Source organism: Schistocerca nitens, chromosome 5, assembly GCF_023898315.1.
Source record: "Schistocerca nitens isolate TAMUIC-IGC-003100 chromosome 5, iqSchNite1.1, whole genome shotgun sequence".
Classification (NCBI taxonomy): Eukaryota; Metazoa; Arthropoda; class Insecta; order Orthoptera; family Acrididae; genus Schistocerca; species Schistocerca nitens.
This window is the reverse complement of record NC_064618.1, coordinates 252,422,637-252,446,280: the sequence shown is the minus strand read 5'-3', so window position 1 is coordinate 252,446,280 and position 23,644 is coordinate 252,422,637. Positions and strand designations below refer to the sequence as shown.

The following is a 23,644-nucleotide window of genomic DNA, read 5'->3' as shown; positions in this document are numbered from 1 at the left end:
CCTCATTTTTTCGGATGAGTCCAGGTTCTGTTTACAGCATCATGATGCTCGCATACGTGTTTGGCGACATCGCAGTGAAAGCACATTGGAAGCGTGAATTCGTCATCGCCATACTGGCTTATCACCCGGCGTGATGGTATGGGGTGCCATTGGTTACACGTCTCGGTCAGCTCTTGTTCGCACTGACGGCACTTTGAACAGTGGACGTTACATTTCAGATGTGTTACGACCCGTGGCTCTACCCTTCATTCGATCCCTGCGAAATCCTACATTTCAGCAGGATAAAGCACGACCGCATGTTGCAGGTCCTGTATGGGCCTTTCTGGATACAGAAAATGTTCGACTGCAGCCCTGGCCAGCACAGTCTCCAGATATCTCACCAATTGAAAACGTCCGGTCAATGGTGGCCGAGCAACTGGCTCGTCACAATACGCCAGTCACTACTCTTGATGAACTGTGGTATCGTGGTGAAGCTGCATGGGCAGCTGTACCTGTACATGCCATCCAAGCTCTGTTTGACTCAATGCCTAGGCGTATCTAGGCCGTTATCACGGCCATAGGTGGTTGTTCTGGGTACTGATTTCTCAGGATCTGTGCATTCAAATTGCGTGAAAATACAACAACTTTTCAGTTCTAGTATAATATATTTGTCCAATGAGTACCCGTTTATCATCTGCATTTCTTCTTGGTGCAGCAATTTTAATGGCCAGTAGTGTAGAATGTGACAGCCGGTGCCCCATTTTTTAGTTAGAGTCTTTTAAAAGAGAGGCATATTAGACTTTTCTGTGCTCCGACAGGAGATTTTTCCACTAGTGAATCTATCATAAACCTAGTCACTGTCACGAAACAAGATCTGGCAAGACGGCTACCTGTCGGTCTCGGTTTTTAGGCTTTGTGAGCAGGAGCAGGTGGCTGCTCGCCGCTGCCCTGTCCACAACGTCTGCTGCCCAGACTGGAGGTCAGTGTCCGTTGTCGGCCTGGCCGCTGTCCAGGGAGGGGGTGGGACGGAGGAAACCTGTTTGCGCTGCACAGGCCGGCCGCCGCAAAACGGGGAAATAACTCCTGCAGGCCGCAGGACAATGGGCCGTTTCGCCGAAGAGCTGCTGTTCAGCGCGCTACCGTGACGATGCGGCTCCAGACACACACACCGCCAGTCTGCTGGGGCAGGGCTTCATGAGGGCGTTCGTCCACTCCCGACACTATAAAAGCCGACTGCCGGCACTCGGCGCGCTAGTCGAGCGCATCCGGTTCTGCAGGCTCCCAGGGTATCGCGAATCGCACGATGAACAAGTTTCTGGTGAGTCTCTCTTATGACCGCGGGAAAACAAATGTTGGCACCGATTTTCATGAAGTAGACGCTGCTGAAACTAGTATAGCTGACCGCTTTATTAGCATACAAAATATTGCGTACCTACAATTTCGCTTGCTCTTGAAGGTCATGGAGAATTTAGTTCCCTGTACATTAAGGCACTTTTGTCACGCATATCACATTTAGAACGAGCGCTTCTAGGCGCTACAGTCTGGAACCGCTCGACCGCTACGGTCGCAGGTTCGAATACTGCCTCGGGCATGGATGTGTGTGGTGTCTTTACGTTAGTTAGTTTTAAGTAGTTCTAAGTTCTGGGGTTCAAATGGTTCAAATGGCTCTGAGCACTATGGGACTTAACTGCTGAGGTCCTCAGTCCCCTAGAACTTAGAACAACTGAAACCCAACTAACCTAAGGACATCACACACATCCATGCCCGAGGCAGGATTCGAACCTGCGACCGTAGCGGTCGCGCGGTTCCACTCCGGCCGGCTACGTTCTAGGGGACTGATGACCTCAGAAGTTAAGTCCCATAGTACTCAGAGCCATTTGAACCATCTGAACATTCATAAGTAAAATACTGTGCTGTGTAAATCTCTCTAATGGCCCCCAGTATGGGCTGTGTGGGTCTCAAGAATGTAGCGACAGTAGACTACGATGAATCAATTTATTTTAGTTTGGGCGAAGTCTTCTTCAATTTTGGCACAAATTATGAACAGTAATGTCTGTATTGAAGTTGTTCCGTTAAATAATGTCAGTACTTTCTAAGGTCGGTGGCAACCCCTATTTCATAATCGTACCATTACCAGGAAACAAAGGAAAGTTCAACCGGTTCGATCCCGTTTGATCTTCGTGGCTCCCAGATAGCAGATTATCTACACGGTCTAGTCACGTTAATATGACCACCAGTCTAAGGCCTCAATAGCCACCTTTTGCATGGCGGATCGTTGCGAGACGGGCAGGAAGAGTGTCTGGAAGGTACCAACAGGGATGTGAACCCACGGCCAGCTGCGCTAGGTTTCTCTGTTGTGAGGGTACACGGCGCGAACAAGCCCATCGACATGGTGCCACAGATTTTCGATTGGTTTTAAAGACGAAGGCCTTGTACTCTTCGAACCACGTACGTACACAGCGAGCTATGTGACACGATGCAGTGTTCTATTGGTAGGTGCTAACATGCCGAGGAAAAAACACCTTGCATGTAGGTGTGGCTAAGGTCCCCAAGTATAGATGTACACTTGTGTTCAACTATTATGCCTTGCAGAATGATGAGATCACCCATGGAAGCCGGCTGGGGTGGCCGAGCGGTTCTAGGCGCTAGAGTCTGGAACCGCGCGATCGCTACGGTACCAGGTTCGAATCCTGCCTCGGGCATGGGTGTGTGTGATTTCCTTAGGTTAGTTAGGTTTAAGTAGTAAGTTCTAGGGGACTGATGACCTCAGAAGTTAAGTCCCATAGCGTTCAGAGCCATTTGAACCATTAGAACCCACGGAATGCCACGAAAACATTTCCAGACCATAACGCTCATTCCCATGGGCGGGATTTTTCTGACGGTTGTTGCAGCGTGTACATGACGAAGGTCATCTGTCCAGTGGAGAATAAAACATGACTTCTAGCTGCAGTACTGGCACGCAAATTTCAGCTTTCCTCGCAGACGAACAGCTGTCGGCATGGGTGTATGAACCAGGTGCCTGCTTGGGAAACCCACACGCAGCAACGTTCGCTGAACGGTCCTTGAGGAGGCATTGTTGCTGTCCCTTGGTTGAAATCAGAGCGGTCAGTTGCTCAATTATTACACGTCTATTCGCCCGTATACATCTTCGCAGCTCTCGTTCACCCCGATCATCTATGGTCCGTGGTGCACCACAGCTGCTTCGGCGCCGGTTTTGGATAGCGCCATTTTGCCACAGAAAGCATACTTTAACCACGCCGGCACGTGAACAATTTACAGACTTAGCCTTTTCGGAAATGCTTCCACCCTTGGCCGGAATGCCACTGATCACGTCCTTTTGGACGTCAAATAACTCGTTCCCTTTTCCGCATTACAACAGCGTCTGTACCGTTTTCCGCGTCCCCGCTCACATACTTTATATATACCCCACTGATAATGCTCTACCAGATGTTTTTGAGTGATCATTGCACAGCTGCAGTCGAACATAGCCGGTGGGCTCATTAAAGTGACTGCACCATGTAATGAAAGTCAGGCATGCCATTCTGAACTTCATAAACATATTCTCATTCCCTTCTCTGGGTTCAACACCGGCTCCATAAATTACTTACTGAACAGCAGCCTTGGACGTTTTGAGCTGATTAAGTGGCCCAGCATGTTTCTTTGGAAGTATATCTACTGTCAGCAGGAGGCAAAATTATGGAATGTATTTTAGGAATAAGGTGTCGACAGTACATCAGCTACGAAACTGACCAATTATCGAAGCTGGCTGAGATTGCAGACTAGTACCTATTTCAGATATTGAAAAACGTGGAAATCTACCCAAATGCAAAGTCCCAAGACGTTATTTTAAAATACGTGCGAATCTCAATAATCATGATAAAAGTAGAAAACTGTACTTCTATACATAGCGCATCAACTACATGCTTTGTCGTCATATTCCAAGGCATTCGCCAGTCTTTACATTATGATTCCTTTGAACGACTGAGAGAAGGATTGCTGCTCCCCACATTGGTTGACTTCCGTTTTCATATCATCCTAGATAAAGTCTGCTAAACTACAAAATACACGATCGTGTGATAATTACATTCAAATAAACACCATACGCGTCCATTTTCATGTAGTACAGAAGATTTGTAACGTCTATACAAGTTCACGAAAGGCAAGCGGGTAGTAGTGTATTTAATGATCAGTGCACGCTAACACGTTCATGCCGGCGCTGAGAGTTATGTTTCTCGATCCGGGGTGGCACACGTATTCAACCTCTCCCTCATCTGGCGGAGATGCTTTACCTGCTTCCCACAGCGGGCGATGGTAGTGTTCACACGTAATCGGCTACTATTTTAATATTTTATTTTGAAAGTGGCCAGTGTCAATAATTTTAAAGCAACAAGACATCACATGAAATAATTTAACACATATTGTCTGACATCTCAATTTTTGAAGAACCTCTCTCGCTGAAGGGTCACAAAAAATAGTATTCACCGATATTACATGTCCCTGGCTGTTAGGTAAACACATCATGTATACGTATATTACTGGTAGCATAATTTGAAGAGTCGAGCGTGAGCTACCGGTTGTACACGCCGGCGTGAATCGTTAAGGAAGAGCATAGTTAGCATTTCCATGCGCGAGTGGCATGCATGCATTCTATTAGACAAGATAAATTTAATTGGAAGTGTAATGTGTACTGCCCTGGAAATCAGGAGGAGACAATGTCCAGTAGAGTAAACCTAGTTCTTATCATGCTAGAAAGGAGAAAGTAGGCTGCAAAAATAAAAAATTAATATGGCACCCATAGACATTTCTATGAAATACTAGTTCAGACGATTAAGGAATTTCCAATCGTCAAATATGCGTTCTTAGTTCTCGTGTGGAATTCATCGTCATTAGATCCCGAGTGTTATACGAAATTAGTATTGATATGTCCGCAGCTCGTGGTCTTGCGGTAGCGTTCTCGCTTCCTGCGCACGGGGTCCCGGGTTCGATTCCCGGCGGGGTCAGGGATTTTCTCTACCTCGTGATGACTGGGTGTTGTGTGTTCATCATTTCATCATCATTGACGTGCAAGTCGCCGAATTGGCGTCAACTAAAAAGGACTTGCAATACGGCGGCCGAACTTCCCTGCAAGGGGCCTCCCGGCCAACAATGCCATACGATCATTTCATTTCATTTCAGTATTGATATTAAAATAACTAATCTTACAATGAAATGCATACCCCTAGCTGGACACAGGCGTCAGTATAATTCAACGGGGCAGTTGAAAATGTGTGCCCCGACGCGGACTCGAACCCAGGATTTCCTGTTTAAACGTCAGACGCTCTATCCATCTGAGCCACCGAGGACACAGAGGATAGTGCAACTTCAGGGAATTATCTCTGGCACACTTCCCGTGGGACCCACATTCCCAACTTATGGTCCCGCACTACATTCATAGTACCCCTGCTCATTATATTCATTACTCGCGTCTTTTTGCCGTAATTGTTCGGGCACTGTTTGTGCATCCGCACAGAAGAAGATGGTCAAATGGCCGGTGATCCTTAATGATAACTGTCACTAGGGAAACACTAAATTCCTAGTTTTCTCGCAATTTTATCATGAATTGGGTAATCTATTGATTTTTGAAAAACAGTTCAAATTTATCTTAAATTTAGATAAATGACAATATTTTAGTTTTGAACGTGAAAATATGGGTAACATTAACAGAAAAGTCAGCCACATCACTTAGTGCACTGATCCATTGTTCTATAAATTTGTAGGATGACCTTTAGTGTTTAATCTAAAATGTAATTATCGGAAAACAAACATATATGGAAAAAATGGCCCCCTTAATAACATTGGCATTTCCTTATCGTTATTTGCACATAGTAGTCATTGCAACGTACGTGTCACAGCTCGAGAAAGATTGTCATTATCCATTCAAAAACTGGGAGAACAGCAGAACTACATGCAGTTTCCCATGACGAATTTTATTGACACTTGTGAAGCTTCACTGAAAAATATCAGAGAAAAGGAGGTATGGGATACCTCTGATACTGGAAATTTCCAGTTCTTCATAACTGTGAAGAATAGCCCCATTACGACGAAAACAATTTGTAGGTGTGTTTCGAATTTATGTTTCAAAGATAGGGAGCCGCAAGTCTTCTTACTACCACGTTATCAGCGCGTAGACTGCTGTCTACACAAAGCATTTACACAATACTGAAACGATGCAGCAATGAGGCTTCAATATGTGCAGACCTAGAAGAAGCCGGAAATTATTCTTCTTTCTCAGCTAATAAAGCGATAAAAATTTACTCTCTACTTCAGGAGAGATCATCGTAGACTTTTGATAATACATCTAAACACGCTGAGAATATCTGGTAAACGTTAGCAACGGCATTATTTAGAACTTAAGAGAACGAACACTGGACGAATGTGTTTCTGTGAGTGATACCAACTATTTAGCTGTTAAAGTCTTGATTACCAAGTACGATTTCACACGCAGCTGTTAAGGTGGAGTCAGTGACCGGCGGTGACTCCCCGGCAGATGGGAGTTTTTCGCACAGTGTTTGCTCAGCTGCCGGCGCTGGTGGGGAAGGCGTGACCGTGTCCAGAGGCCGGTTTGGGCAACGCCTTCGTGAGACCGGTCACGGCCGCCGGGAGGCGTCTCCGGGAAGACGCCGGGTCCCGTATTTATTACACCGGACCTCTATATAAGAGCCACCACCGCTCTACGCTCTGCAGGTCTGAAGCCAAATCGAACAGAATGAACAAGTTCTTGGTGAGTACTTGCGCTGAGCGGAAATTCCATTTTGGGATTACATAAATGTCCGCATTTGTTACCAGTTTCTAGTAGTTGTTGTGCCACATTGTCAGGGGCGGTGGTTGTTCTCGGAGTAGCCAAATTATATGACACATCTGTGCCGCTGTGAGAATGCGCGCCACTGAGACCTCTATCCGTAACAGTCTTCAGTGATTCACAACTATACCATGTGGTGGAACCATATTTAGCAAGTTCGATCAATGCTGAGACAAAACGTTTTCTCTTGTGGTGTATCGGTAACATGGGCGAATTAGGCAGTGGTGTCGTTTTGTAGGTCATCGGATTTGGCAACAATTTCGAGAGTAAAATTGTAAACTCCGCAATGTCTCATGGAGTGAGAAAATCTGAGAACGCTGATGCCTCCGTCTGTTGGACTGGAACGTTAAGCTGGAAGATTCCCACAAATTTTAAGCCTCTCCCTTCGTTTTCATTAACACGACGGATGAGACCCTACACAGTTACGTATCTGAGCAGAATATCAGTCTCACCTGCAGAAGTTCTAGGTTGCAACTAACAATTAATCGCACTACACATTACGCTTTACTTCACATATACTGCACAAAAGTGCCTATCGTAAAGAATGTAGAAGATATGTTGTGCTAAGGGGGCGTTTTATCATTTCAGACATGTAATTTCAACAGATTCTTATACGATATCTGGTTTATTGAAGTATTATCTTAGTCATTAGCGAAAAATACGTTTGCTGAGAGCCTCTATGGATTTAACTTTTCTAATCCCTTATTTACCATGGTGCAAATCTCCACTTTGCATATCTCTCTGTATTTCAATTAATTTCCGTTCCGTAGTTCGAGTGCTTTCAGACAGACTTTTTTCACTTCTAGAAGCATGTGGTACACTGTCACATTTCCAGCTTTAACTAAAAACCTCGTTATAAGTGCCTATGTTCCCTCTTTTCTGGATATTCCGAACGTCGTTGTTAAGACATTCAGTAATGGATACAATTATGCAATCTTGGACTATTTCGATGCTTTCAGACACTCGTATATGTATAGAGTGGTCAGAAGAAGTATGGAAAGCATGTAACGGTGTTACAGGCTAGGATGTGTTGAAAATAACTGTTAAGAAAAATTAGATACATGTGTGACGTTTCCTAGTTAATTATCATTGTAATTAGCCAATCAGGCTGTTGCGTACGCCAGTTCAGCAGCCGAACTAGAGACGTTGCCGCCAAACGTGTTCGTTTGGTTTCTTGAAACCGAACAAGAGAGCGATACAAATATTGGACATGGATCGGTAGTAAGGATCGAGTTCGAACGAAAGGATGAGCACTCTCGCGCGCCATCATCTACACTACGGGAACAACTAACATTAATAGTGTCTGGCGCGCAGCTTGAATTTGTGCGCTACGGCCACATTGGCTACATTCAGTGTTAATAATCTAGGATAGGAAACGACGCAACGTGTCAAATATTTTCTTAATAATTATTTTTCAGGACAGCCAAACATGTAACGCCTTACAAGCTTTTCACACTGCTTCTGACCACACTATACACTAATCAGCCAGAATATTATGACCATCTATGTAATAGCCGGTGTGCCCACCTTTGCCCGGATAACAGCGGCGATGCGTCGTGGTATGTAAGCAACGAGGCCCTGATAGGTCGCTGGAGAGAGTTGGCACTATATTTACACACACGAGTCACCTAAATGCCGTAAGTTCCTGGGATGGGGCGATGAGTTCTGACGCCACGTTCAGTCACATTCCAGATGTGTTCGATCGGGTTCTGATCTGGCGATTCAGGAGACCCTCACATCAGTTGGAACTGGCCACTGTGGTACTCGAACCACTCCATCACACTCCTAGCCTTATGACATGGCGCTTTATCTTACTGAACAATGCCACTGCAACCGGGAAACATGATCGTCATGAAGGGGTGTACGTGATATGCAACCAGTTAGGATATTCCTTGGCTTTCATGGTGCCTTGCACCAGCTCCATTGGATCCATGGATGCCCACGCGGATGTTCCTCAGAGCATAAAGTAGTCTCCGCCAGCTTGACTCCGTCCCGCAGTACAGGTCTCAAGGAGTTCTTCTCCTTGGAGACGACGGATTTGCCCCTTCCAGCAGCTTGTTGGGAAAGGCATCGGGATCCATCAGACCATAAAATGTTCTGCCACAGCATCAACGTCCAGTGCCAGTGGTCATTTATCTATGCCAGTCGCAGTTGCCGATGTCCTGGCGTTAACATTGGCACATCTATCAGTCATCGACTGTGGAGGCCCATTGTTAGGAGTGATCAGACACTCGTGTACTCTGCCCATCATTATATTCTGAAGTTAGCTCCGCCACAATTCGCCGCCTCTCCTGTTTTACTAGCCTACCAGTCTACAATGTCCATCTGTAATCAGGACTGACGCCCAACCCCATGACGTCTGCATGTGGTTTCACCTTGGTTTCGCTACTTGTTGAAGACACCACAGCAAACACCGGATAAGTCATGAAGTTTTCGAAATGCTCGTTCCGAGCCTCCAGGCCATCCCAACCTGCCTTCGGTCAAACTCAGATAGCTAGCAAACCTTCCCCATTCTACACGCGGACAGCACGCTCACTGATACTACAGGCATCGAGCATGTGTCTGAATAGTAGACATTCCCGCCAGGTGACGGTGCTATTGGCAGGATGGGTTTATATCAATAGTAGGTGGGGGTCATAATGTTCTGGCAAATCAGCATATAGGGTGTCCCAAAAAAGCACCGACAACCTTTAGTGACATGTTCCTTACATCGAAACAAGAAAAAAAAAATCTAGCAAACAAGGGCTCTAAAATGTATACCTTAAGAGGTACGAGCCCTTATTCATCATCGGTACTAAGAAACAGATCTCTTCGACTGCTATGACTTTGCTTACCGTGTTTTGGGAGGAGTTAACATGGGGTCTCGGTCACGTAAACTGACATAATGTCGGAAAAGCGGTGTGCTGACCACATGCCCTTCCACATCTCCATCCAGTGACGCCTATGGACTAAGTACGACACGGCAGCCGGTCGATACTGTTGGGCCTTCATGGCTGTTCGGGCGGAGTTTTAAGTTCAGTTTTAAACATGGGACCTACAAATGCATACTTTAAGAGCTGTGAGCACTTGTTCATGATCGCTATGTGAAGCACACCTCCTCTAAAGAACAAGTGCTCACAGCTCTTACTATTTTTTCGTGTTTTTGTGGAAGGCCTCTGTCCCTAAGGCTTGTCGGTGTTTCTTTCCGGACATTCTATATACACTACTTACCACAGCAAACTGAAAGATTTTCAGCAAGGGAAGTGTGTCTGCAAGCGGAAAATGATATTTTAGAAGCAAATAAGGAACTTGCTGGGCCTATCCCCTTTCTTACGGAGCATTTGACTGTATATTGACGCTACGCAAGGCGTAAGATCGCTTCAGATCACCTGCCGCTACTTCTCAGAAGTATAACCAATACATATGGATGCCTAACGTCACTGGAAACCGTCTGTGAATAATTTAACTCTAGAAAACCTTGTTCCCCATAACACGACCTGCACCCCCAGACATTTACTGCAAAAACTTTGAAACACCACGTATATTTTTTTAAAATGGTCTTGTCCCCAGTTTGTACTTAATTTCTAAGAATAAAAATTATTACTCACTTCATCCCTTCTCTACCCTAGATGCCAAGTTCCATACTCCTTTTTAGATGATGAAACGGCTGTATTATACACAGTATCCCATAGCAATATTGTTTTAATAATTAATTGTGTCAACCCCTTAGGAATACCGTTAACTTTATTGTATTTTATCATCGGTCAGTATATTTTAATTTCCTTTTTTAATCGTTCGTGTATAATGTCAACTAACGTTGACAAGTGTCTAGTATTAATCCTTAAATTTATACTCCTCGGCCATTTAAAGATAATTATGTTGAACTGCTGTCATGTCTCCTGTTATACAACCGTTCTGACACTATGTCAAATGTCTTGTGTAGGATTTTGTAGATTAGAATGAACTTCAGAATTTGACTGGTTTTCGATGTACTGTTACAACGATCTGAACGGCTCACTACATTATTCCTTTTTCTACGTCAGCTACTTCTTTCAGAGTGTCATACCTTTTTACAGCTTCTCTGCTATTGAATTTTATGTTATAATGCTCCCTTCAGACTGCTTTTCGTTCGGTCGTTCAGTCGACTCTCTGTTCGGTTAATAGTGGTTACACAAATTCTTCTCTGCAGTATCCACCCCAACGTCATTCTTTCATGAAACTGATTTTAATTTTGATGTATTAAACTTCATGTTACAATTTCCAAAGTGTATCAATTACCGTACCATCTTTTCATCAGTATGACAGTTTTTCTCGCAAGTAAAAATGGCCGATCCTCTGATGTTTCAAGAAAAATGAATTCCTGTCATTTTCCATACCGTAATTGAATGTTTGTTGCTCATTTGAGTTTATATCGAGTAGGTAGCGAGCTGGTGAAGACGCTGGTTACTAATTTGGTGGAGCGGGGCGGAAATCCTCGACTGGTCATCCAGATGAGAGGCGAATGATGGGATGGTTCCTTCTGAACGTTTGTTCAATCTGAACTCGTCGACCGTCTTTAATAATCCCGTCGGCGATGAGACTTCAAGCACCAATCTTTCGTTTCATGTTCATAACGATTTTATCGAATATTATACTATTTTTAGATAGTGTGGACCTACAAAAGTCTGAGTACGAATCATTTCCCTGTTATCATTTCATCGATGTAATGCATAAAGCACCTATTTTCGTTCACATACACTGACGGAAAGAAATTGCTGCATCAAGAAGAAATTGTGCGACATAAACTACATTTGGTACAAGTGCTTCTACATCTGAAAGATGATGTGTACCCTAATTTTGCGGCAGCCGCATACGAATGGATGCACATCAGGTATGCTGTACATATGACTTATAACGGTCGTGAACGTTATAAACCTTTGAAATTGGACGCAGTACCTATACGACAACGGAGACGCCATTACCAATCAGGTGCCGGCCGCTGTGGCCGAGCGGTTTAAGGCGCTCCAGCCCGGAACCACACTGCTGCTGCGGTTGCAGTTTCGAATCCTTCCTCTGGCATGGATGTGTGTGATGTTCTTAGGTTAGTTAAGTTTAAGCAGTTCTAGGTCTAGGGGACTGATGACCTCAGATGTTAAGTCTCATAGTGCTTAGAGCCATTTGAACCATTTGAAACAACCAGGTGACTGAGTTTGAACCAGGTCGTGTAATCTGGTTACGTGAAGATGGATGTTACTTTCGCAATATTGCAGAAAAACGTGGAAGTAATGTACCTAGTGTACATGACTTCTGGCAGCGGTGGCGACGAGAAGGGATGGTAGGCCGAAACTGCCTTCCAGAAGACCACGTGGCACTACCGAGAGGGAAGGCAATCATGTTCGGCGTATAGCTGTGGTTCATCGCACTGCGTCATCCACAGCAATTCGAACAGTAGCTGGCACCACTGAGACACAACGAACTTTTACAAATCGGTTACTTCACGGACAGCTCCGAGCCAGACGCCCTGTAGCGTGTGTTCCTCTGACCATAAACCACCATCGTATTGGACTTCAGTTGTGTAATCGAGAGCCGATCGGAGAACGGGGTGGAGGTCTGTTGTGTTTTCTGAGGAAAGCTGGTTCTGCCACGGTGCTACTGGTGCATGTGTGTTGATTAGAAGCAGGCCAGTTGAGGGTCTGCAATCAACCTGTTTGCTTGCTCGAGACGTGTTAATTCTAATGAGAGAGTTAACATTTGGGCTAAGATTGATGGAGTGTTGACAAATTATATTAAAGTACAAGGTGATATTACTGTATATTATCATCCCTAATAAAGATCCTTTCCCTTAAAAAAAAAAAAAACCAGCTACTGAAGCATCTTTATGTTCTGTGGGTTGCAGGGGTTGCGACCCCTGGGGAGGTGGGTGGGTTATTGCCATGGCTGTTTGCATTTACTGCATACCGCAGTGTAAGGCGGGTTACCTTGAGCGGGACTTAGCCGCTGGACGAGGCAGCCGGATTTGTATGTCAGCGGGCGCACACTCGTGGCTATCCCACGCACCCCAACTGCAAATTGATACGTCATTCTGGTGATTCGAACTGTTACGCTGACAGTCATGAAGAGCTTACCAGGGGGTTCTTTTCAACAGGATAACGGTCGAACATATATCGCTGTTGTAACCCAGGATGCTCTGCAGAGTGTCGACATGTTGCCTTTGCCTCCTCTATCACCAGATCGGTCTCCAGTCGAGCATATGTGTTACATTAACGGGCGACAACTCCAGCGTCATACAGAAACCACATTACCTGTCCCTGTAAGACCGACCAAGTGCAGCAGGCATGGAACTCCATCCATAAACTGACATCTGGCACCTGTACGACACAAAGCACGTACGCTTGCAAGATTCCGTTCAATATTCTGGCGGTTACAGTGATTGTTAATGTACCAGCATTTCACATTTTCAGTATCTTCTTTTGCGCTTACGTTAACCTGTGATCTGGTAATGTTAATCATTTAAATATGTTACCTGGACAAGCAGATTCAGAAGGATGTAGATTGCAGTAGGTACTGGGAGATGAAGAAGCTTGCACAGGATAGAGTAGCATGGAGAGCTGCATCAAACCAGTCTCAGGACTGAAGACCACAAAAACAACAACCTGGACAAACATATTCCTGAAATTTCAATCCTGTTTGGTGTTGCAATTTTTAAAAAAAAAAATGGCTCTGAGCACTATGGGACTCAACTGCTGTGGTCATAAGTCCCCTAGAACTTAGAACTACTTAAACCTAACTAACCTAAGGACATCACACACATCCATGCCCGAGGCAGGATTCGAACCTGCGACCGTAGCGATCGTGCGGTTCCAGACTGTATCGCCTTTAACCGCTCGGCCACTTCGGCCGGCAATTTTTTTTTTTCGCCAGTGTATATTCCTTTTCAGCTTCCGCAGTTTCCCTGTTTCATTCAACCTCCAAAATCCCCCCCCCGTTGGCAGTTTTCTTATGATACACTAGTAGGTCGAGACGGCATGTGGAATTAAAGTACACGCCGTTTTCCAGAGACACTAGAACTTCCCTTTTCCAGAAACGCTAGAACATTCCAAGGAATGTCATTTGAAGATTTCAGTCCATAGAGCAAACTTTTTGGATGAGAACATGTTACCAGCAAGTAGCGTAATTTCTGATGTTTATTACTCTTTGAATGCGTCATATATTTGACATTATCGAGGCCACTAAGCTATGAATAATGATACAGTTTAACACGATCCGGTGTAGAGTGTAACGAACGGTTTGATTCTAAATGGAGCACTCTCTCTCTCTCCCCCTCTCTCTCTCTCTCTCTCTCTCTCTCTCACACACACACACACACACACACACACAAACCACACACGCACACACGAAGAACCACGATGTGGAAGCACTGTTTCTTACCATGTTGCTGTAATGTGGACCGGGTGGCATAACATCGGTTTTGGTATTACGTCATTTGTTACAGACTACAGCAACCTGAGTTACAGCCATCTCTTACGTTTACTTCTTCTTGATGACATAAACGCCGGGTGTTTATAAGGGGAATCTATTTTTAATCATTGTGCTTTATAACGACCAATGATGTCGAAAATGTTTAAAAGGGAAGTGTAATTACGATAAAATAATGTAACCTGTGCGGGGAACGTTTTCTGTCTCAAACATTGTCAAGGAACGGTTTTGCTACGTCTCCGTATACACATGACACTGGAATTATTATATGAAAATGCGGGTTTTCCCTTCGAATTTTTATGTTATTGGGTGGTCAGCTTAGAGGCTGCGTTGTCTTGGAGGTTCAACATGCTTCCAACTCGTCATCTTCTTCGCCTGAATGCAGCAAACTTGTTAAAAAATTTTACTTCAGGCTGATAGTGTGACGAAATTAAATACTTTTACCGAGGTGGACTTTCAGCTTATAACTCTACGGTTGACCGTTTCGTCCAATCAAAGATAGTCTTTACCGCAGTCTTCATTATAGTCCCAAAGACTGGTTGAGGCCAGTATACGCCAGACGCAGATCTAAAAATTGTGCGCGTGGTCATCAGTTGCTGCGACCAGTTTTTAGATTTGCATCTGGCGTATACTGGCCTCAACCAGTAATCGAAAATATAGTAAAAATTTTCCCCATGCCCCACCCAAAACAAAAAATAAAAATACTAAGTGTCATGTAATACTTGTATAGACACCTTTTATTAACCTGACACGTCCAACATCATTAAGAAGTGTCGTATTCATGATATATGGAACAAGTACTAATCTAATCTATAATCTAATACAATGTTTATATAGCACCGACAGTTCAATTTTCTGCTCGGATCCTAATTATAAGGGGTGTTTCGCTATTCCTGTTGTAGGTTTCTGGGGACTGTAGAGAGGATTTAATAAATAAGGTTTTGATACGAAACCAGTATCCGGAAATACACTGTATCCGTATAAAACAGTTTGAAGATTGGAACACTCAAAATTCCCGATTCATGGTACGCAGACAAACTGAGAACTACGGCGCCGTCGTCAGTACCTGTAGTAATTATGACACCACATACCATTTTCGCCCGGTTACAACAGCTGTGAGGCAATGGTACATTCGCAACCACGAGAGTTGACTGTGGTGTTCCACGGACGTACCGCACTCTGGACTTTGAAGAGGACGTGCTTCGACATGTAGATGAGAACCAACGACACGTATTCGCAACGCCGCCCATGCCGTGGGCTCCTGTAGAGCAAGCAGATCACAGCTCGCTTTTTCACCTGTGTGCGTATCAAGTGTAGGAAGATTTGAGAGTGATCCGGTCTTCAATTTTATTTTACATCCGAAAGATACATCTCCGCAAGTGGGTCCCTCATCAAAAGTTTATTTACCTAGTTCCTACTCTAGAAGCCAACAACAGAAACTTTCAGACTACTTGTATATTACAATAGATATTATTTTCAAGCAATCGATAAATATGGCCTTCTCAAACGTTGCAAAATTCTTCTTTTTCTTTAGTTTAAGCAGTAGGCTTATAGCCTGATCCGTTGTCACAAAGGCACCTTTTCCTCGGGCTTCCTGTAATTTTTTTTTCTTTAGGTCTGTAGTCGATTAGATGTGTGACTATTCTTCCTGCCTCCATTCTTCCAATATGCTTCTTCCATTTTGTTACCCCGAGTTCTATTCTTTCATTGACGCAAAATATATTTAATTCTTTCCTTATTTGAGAATGCTCCATTTGACCTTTCAGAGTACATCCGTTTACTTTCCTTAAAAATTTCATTTTACCTAAATGTATCCTCCTTAGTTCTTTTTTAACTACTGCCCAAGTCTCATTTCTGTACATGAGAATAATTGCTGAAATTTGACTGTGTGTCTTGCCTTTTCATTGGCTAATGTCTATGTGCAGTGCGATATATCACTCAAAAATTGTTTAACTTATACATAACTTACCTACATTACAACATAATAACTGAAAGTGAGATGCCTTACTCACCTGGTTTTCCATGTAGTTCTTTCTAGAACGAACTGGGTATTTTCCTTTAAAAGCCATAGCTTTGCTCTTGTTACATGACGCTTTCCCTCCTTTGTAAAATCATTTAGCTATCAGCAAAAAAGTGTCTCTCTGGGAATTAGTTTTATGTATGAGTTAACTTCTTCTTTCCATTGTTCAACAGCGTCGCAGTGTATATATTAAATAATGTGGGTGAGAGACTGCACGCTTGTCGTACTCCTCTGTTAATTGTGCTCTCTTTGCCTGTATTGACTGCAATTTTGTTATTTAAATATAACTTTTTATCACTTGTATTAATGTTTAGCGTAGCCTCGTCTTTCCATTATCGCATTATATACCTATTCACTCTATCGAAGGTTTTTCCATAGCCTACCAATGCTGTACGAATCTACAGATGATGTTCTCGTCTCTTTCCAATTTTCTTTCGAACTATTGTAATATTGTCACTGCACGATCGTCTTTCCTAAGACGATTTTGTTCCTCCAGTAAAAGGGCGTCAGCTATTCTTTTCTGTCTTGTATTAATTATTTGTGCTTATAATTTATAGTCAGGGATCAAAAGACTTATTTCTCTTTAATCTTCACAAGCAGTTCTAGTTAATTTTTTTTTTATAGAGCGATTTTACTTCCGCCGCTCTCCAAGAGTCAGGTATCACCTTCCATTTCGAACATTCGTTTAATAAATGCAACAGGCTTAGTAATAACCTAAATCCTCCTCGTTTCCTAAGTTCTTCATTAATATTATCTTATTTTGCTGCTTTTCTTTTCTACATATGCTTTAATGCTTGTTGCAAAACTGTTGCATTAAACTGGTAAGCTTGTAAAGAGGAACAAGAATCAACTATGGGATAGAAGCAAAGCGTCAGTTAAGAATAAAATTATATACTAGTTTCTAACAGTTATCTACCACCATCTTTACTATCTACAACATCGCTTTTATTTTGCAAGAAATTTCACTTATGTAGTGAAGACAACATATTTCACTTTCGCTCACATGAAGTTTATTGCAGGCGCGTAATCTAGCAATTCGTGGAAACAGTAAACAGAACAAGCCAGATTAGAGTGTCATACAGGGTAGTCCTCTAAAACGTTTCAGCACAAATATCTCTGGAACAACAACAGACTTTGTAAAACGACTTTCACAGGTACGATTGTAAGTCAGGGACTCATGGAAATAAATACTATGAGACATTTTAACACGAAAGAAAATATTTTTTTCAACGCGCACTTATTTTTTCAAGCGGACACCCCATATTATTTTTTAAGCAATCATCAACATGAAATATTAAAAGAATGGCGTTGGTTGCATCACAATACTTCTAATGCATCTCGAGACTGGAAAAAATATGATATCCAGTCACACGACTGTGTAAAACTAACATGTAGCCCTGTCTTAGATTCTTGCTCAGCCATTAATTATGTTTACCATGACCGGTGATGTTCGGTATTTAGTTGCCATTATGTAGATTCCCGTATTGTAATCAATAAAGCACGAACGAGTAAACGCTTTCTTTGTTTTTCGTTGTGATGACTGAACATCTGTATAGTTTCCAGTCCACTTAACACCACTGCAAATACCAAAAAGTACAAAGTTTTTTGCATGGTAGAACATTAATCACAATGAGATTACCAGCAACGTGGTGTTCAGGCTTGCATCTCGGGACGAGCAGTAGCGGCGCGTTTCGTTTATTTCATGTGTCATCTTCACTCTGCAATTTTGTGACATGTAGTTGTATTGTAATGCAACCAACGCCATTCTTTTGGTGATTTTACATGTTATTGATTGCTTAAGAAATAATATGGAGTGCCCATTAAAAAAACATAAATTTGTGTCGAAAATCATATTTGATTACGTTTTAGGATGTCTCATAGCATTTACTTCCATGAGCCCCTGCCTTTCATACCTGTGGAAGTCAGTTTACAATTTATATGGTTGTTCCAAAGATATTTGCGCTGAAAGGTTTAAGTGGTCCTCCCTGTGTATTATAAATTGATGTCAGTGTGTTCAGTATGCTGCAATGATTTGTCTATCAAGTGCATATCTTGGTGGCACACAGGTTATGTTCGCCATGGTGCTGGTGGTGGCGCTGTGTGTGTCACCACTGTGGGCCAGTGCCGAGGCGGACCACCATGGTGGCGGCCACCAAGGGGGCTACCACCAGGGGGGCTCCCACCAAGGGGGCTACCACCAGGGCCAGCACCACGGTGGGGGAAGCGGCCACCACGACTCTCACCACGGCGGAGGTGGCCACGACTCGCACCACGGCCACCACGGCTGAAGCGCCGAGGCCGGCGGGTCCCCAGCTGGCTTCCACCGCTCCAGTTCCACACATAACAAATAAAATCCACATGTAGCTGCTAGTAAAACATTTTATGAAAAAAATCTAAATTATAGTGTGTCTAAGACGTGACTGTCATCTGTACGAAATGCTCAATAAAATATAGTTTCTCGTGTGGTAACATCTTGTTTCAATTTAGTACTTGTCAAAGACTACCATATTTTCATTGTTAATATTTTAAGACTGCTTATATTTTTGTAAGCAGTAAATGAGTTTTGCTATTTTGGCAGAAAATAACTGAGGATGGTCGAAGTTCAGAGGATATAAAATGTAGACTGGCTACGACAAGGAAAGTGTATCTAACCAAGAGAAATTTCTTAACATCGAGTGTAGATTTAAGTGTCAAGAAGTCTTTTCTGAAACTATTTGTATGGAGTATAGCCATGTACGGATGTGAAACGTGGACGATAAACAGTGTAGGCAAGAAGAGAGTAGAAGCTTTTGAAGTGTGCTGCAACAGAAGAATGCTGAAGATTAGATGGGCAGATCACGTAACTAATGAGGAGGTCGCGAATAGAACTGGTAGAAGAGAAATTTGTGGCACAACTTGACTAGAAGAAGGGATTGCGTTGTAAGTTCTAAGGTATCAAGGGATCACCAATTTAATACTGGAGGGAAGCGTGGAGGGTAAAAATCGTTGGAGGGGACCAAGAGATGAATACACTAAGCAGATTCAGAAGGATGTAGGTTGCAGTAGTTACTCGGAGATGAAGAGGCTTTCACATGATGGAGCAGCATGGAGAGATGAATCAAATCAGACTTCGGACTGAAGACCGCAACAACAAAACAACATATATGTTTCTTGTCTTCCTCTATGTTTTTATGATCATAAACGGTACACATTGAATTTCGATGTTTTTTGGATAATGAATTTGTATTTTATTTGTGTTCACAGGCTCCATGAATTTTTGTACGTTATTGATTGCCCATATTTATTGAAAATTCTACAGTTGCTATTTCGGCTTTAAGCTATAGAGACATATTCTAAACAATGTAGTCATTGACCATTGACGAATATACTGTCGTTCGAAAAAGCCATCTATAAAAAGAAGAGATGTCACTGTGATTGCTTCAGAAGATTAAATGCAGATGAACGGCGTTTGAATGTCACTGTCATCGCATCAGAAGACGAAACGCAGTTGAACGGCGTTTAACTTTCGAATTCTGTTCGCTACTATTCTCTGATGTAATCTTGGTGTCGCCTATTACTAGGTTACAATTTTTTGTTCATTTCAACTCATAGCAGATATTAAACTCACTGAAGCGATGGCATTTAAGAGGAAAGAATAGGAGTATAGAAAATTCAAAGCAGTACACTAATAAAGCGCAGCGAATGAAATTTCAGTAAGTGCCAACCTCTCTTTCGTCAATACACATATAAGAACAATAAATATTACCTATTTTGCATCTTCGTATAGCTCTGAGTTGTTATAAGGCATTAGTTACTTATATTCTATTGGACTGAAATATGTTTTAAAGCTGCTGGTGCGGAGATCGTGAAGATGAATTTACAAACAAAAACGACAGGAAACAGTAGAAAAATTTCGACTTCGTTTTCACATTTAGAAGGACATCCTTCTAGTGAGCTCCAAGAGATTTTTAAATAGTCCATCAACGACGTACACTATTTACACTTGCTATTTACATGGGAAGAACAGAAAAATAAAGTTCATCACTTAACCGATGAACTTTTTTATGATTACTCCAGACTGTGAAACGCAAAATGAGCTAAGGTGTGACCTCTTTTACTTCTAGTAATGTTCTTAAAACTTCCCAGAACGATAAACGAAAGACTCATCTAGATATTGTAAGCAATTTCAGTAGCGTGTATGAATGCTTAAGGATACTACTGGATAGATGAGATTAAAATTATACTGTGTTATTCAGCACAATAAATCAGCTCTTATTTAAAACGGGAGCGACAAGTCACAAATGTTTTTGATTACATTCATACTTTTCGAACTATTCCTTAGATTTAACATAAAGTATAAACTATAAGAATTCCAGACTTCTGTGAATATACCCAAAGCTTTGCGAGACAGTCACTACAATGTCTTAGCTGCAAATTTGTTTTGGCCATGGACTCCCAGTGCAGCTACAACCTCAGACACAATGAACGTTTCTGAATTGGGACGTCGTTTGACGCTTGTAGTGTCTGATATCGTACTCAATTGAATCACTTTTGCGATATCCGTATAGTAAGAGGCCAATTACTAATCCACCAAATACTATGTCCATATTTCGAAAATGTGTGAATCATATTATTAGAACTCGATGAGCAAGCTCATCTGATCTAAGAATGACGGATTTCTTACAAATAAGAAAATAAAATGCCATTTCGGCCTTTCAGATATCTTCACGGCGTTCTTGGTTCTGTTAAAGACAATTTTTTTTTTTTCAAACAGAGGTGTGTTTGTAACACTTCTTAGCATTGTAGGGAATGCTATATTGATCGTATTTCTCATCTAAGATTATAGGTAATGAACACCGGCGTCGTGCACATTTATAGCCAAAAGACCCTCCCTAGGTACAAAATGAAGGCCCTCAAACATGTGTCAACTGGTGGTAACCTTTATCTTGACGAGACCTATAGAAAAAATTGCATTTCAGTTTGAGGATGGTCTGTTGTTTGGTCGTTAGTTGTTGTTTTTAATGAAGCGACACACAGCTGTTGTGCAAGTCATGATTCTTCGATACTATTTAGCGTAGGATCTGGTGCTGTCCCTGCTATAGTCACGCTCACTGCGAAGGCTACTGCGTCAACATAGGGCCATTGTCAAACACCGTTAGTAGCCACCTGCGGACACATGGCTTTGTCACAGTCACTAACTGTCCGCTGATGTCTTCTACCAACAGTTAACTTAGTCGCCTGAACGAGCTCCGTCAAAATATTATGAAACTGTCATGACACCGTAATGTACACAACTAGTAAGATTTGAACGCTTTTGTGTGCCTGGAATATTTTGTGATAGCATTTTGCAAACAATCCTGTAAGCAGGGCATCCACAGCTAACATAATTATACATATTGAAAGGAACACTCAGGCAAAGTAAAATATAACGAGATGTCGAAATGCTGGTAAAATTAAGAGAGACAGTGCCACGCTAGCTTTTTTACTGTAGCCGCTAAGAGACTGATACAACTGGTTTCTTACCATGCAGGGACAACCTGAGGTGTACTCCAGCGCAAACCTTTTTCGTGGAAACTATATAAGAGCCATACTAATAACTTCGGAATTTTTAGTACTGATAAACTGAAATCATGGCGTGTGAATTAAGAATTAAAGACATGAGCCGCAATCACAAAATTACTTACAAGGTCTAATGCCCCATGTTAAATGGTTTAATGCGTATTCCAAGGTGCAATGAGGAGCACTAAATGACGCAACCAACAACGTTAGCAAAACTTAATACAGCCAGTCGTCAACGACAATTTAAGTTCTGAGACAAATGTCAGGTATGTACAATCTGTGAACACTAAGCGCAGAGGGTCAGTTGATTGGTTGATTTGGGGGAGGAGACGAAAGAGCGAGGTCATCATGGGCGATCGGATTAGGGAAGTATGGGGGAAGGAAATCGGCCTTGCCCTTTGCAGTGTAACCATACCAGCATTTTCCTGAAGCGTTCTAGGGATGTCATGGAAAACTTAAATCGGGATGGCCGGACGCTCGTTTGAACAGTCGTCCTCCCGAATGCGAGTCCAGTGCGGTAAGCACAGATAGTGATATGGCGACTAATCCGAAGTTATAACTGTGCATTCGGAAGAACGGTCAGGCAATTGAATGTGGGTTTAGATCTACGTTCTGATCATAAAGTGTTTTCTCGGGCATTATGTAGTGGAATAGTTTCGAGCTGTGGTGTGGCCTCTAGACAGAAGAGCCTGAATTCGATACAGCTGCTTCCGTAAGTTTCACTTACTCGAAATCGAGAGCAGAAGTAGCTGGCAGTCACAAATTTGGTTCCTCAACATGTCATGCCTAACTGTCTCGCCAGCATCATCCACCAAAGCTCGGACAGGTGTTAAAACTGTAATAGGTGTTTTCCTAGATTGCAAATGACAAATTAGAATACTGGCTATGTTCACATAATTTGCTGCTATGTTGTTTCAGGCTTCCTGAAACGTCGCACTGCAAGAATGACAGACATGATGGTTTTCTGAGCACCACTGTCAAAGTTCTCTGTTGTGGGAAAAGACCGAATAATTTTAACGACAATCATACGTTGTTTTCTTCACAATACATTTATATCGTATGCTCCCTGTTCTGTCGTTTGACCTGAGATGCAGAGGATAAGAGACAATGTTAGACAACATCAAGAGGCAGTTTTCTCATATACTCCGTCCAATCACATTAATGTGACCACCTGTCTAAAGCCTGAATAGCTACCTTTCCCATCGTGAACCGCTGCGAGGAGGGTAGGAAGAGTGTCAATGATGTTGCGGAAGCTACCGATAGGGATGTGGAGCCATGCCGAATCCAGCGCCGCTATTAGTTGTGCTAGGTTTTACGGTTGAGGACCCATGCCACGAACAGCCCGATCGAGGTGATCCCTTAGATTCTCGATTTGGTTTAGATCCGGAGAGTTTGTTGGCCAGGAGTGTGCGCTAAAATCGTTCTGGTGCTCTCAGAACCACGCACGTGCACTGCGAACTCTGTGGCACGTTGTGTTGTCTTCCTGGTAGATACCATCGTTCTGTGAAAAAGCAAACTGCATGTAGGCGTGGATATGGTCCGCAAGGACAGATGCATATTGATGTTAAACTTCCTGGCAGATTAAAACTGTGTGCCGGACCGAGACTCGAACTCGAGACCGTCGCCTTTCGCGGGCAAGTGCCCTAATAACTGAGCTATCCAAGCACGACACGCCCCGTCCTCACAGCTTTACTTCTGCCAGTACCTCGTCTCCTACTTTCCAAACTTTACAGAAGCTCTCCCGGATAGTAGGAGACGAGGTACTGGCAGAAGTAAAGCTGTGAAGATGGGGCGTGGGTCGTGCTTGGATAGCTCAGTTGGTAGAGCACTTGCCC

The 23,644-nt window shown here is 43.0% G+C and overlaps 1 protein-coding gene across 2 annotated transcripts; it reads left to right on the top strand.

The window, feature by feature from the left end:
• The first annotated feature begins 1,139 nt into the window (after positions 1-1,139).
• Positions 1,140-18,740, top strand: LOC126259939 (uncharacterized). 2 transcript variants are annotated; one of them, XM_049957033.1, is made up of 2 exons: positions 1,140-1,297; positions 18,338-18,740. In XM_049957033.1, the coding sequence occupies exons 1-2, from the start codon at positions 1,283-1,285 to the stop codon at positions 18,557-18,559; spliced, it is 237 nt and encodes a 78-aa protein (XP_049812990.1). In that variant the 5' UTR covers positions 1,140-1,282; the 3' UTR covers positions 18,560-18,740. The 2 variants fall into 2 exon arrangements, with proteins under 2 accessions (XP_049812990.1, XP_049812991.1); XM_049957034.1 differs by lacking the exon at positions 1,140-1,297 and adding an exon at positions 6,596-6,739.
• The last annotated feature ends 4,904 nt before the right edge of the window (positions 18,741-23,644 follow it).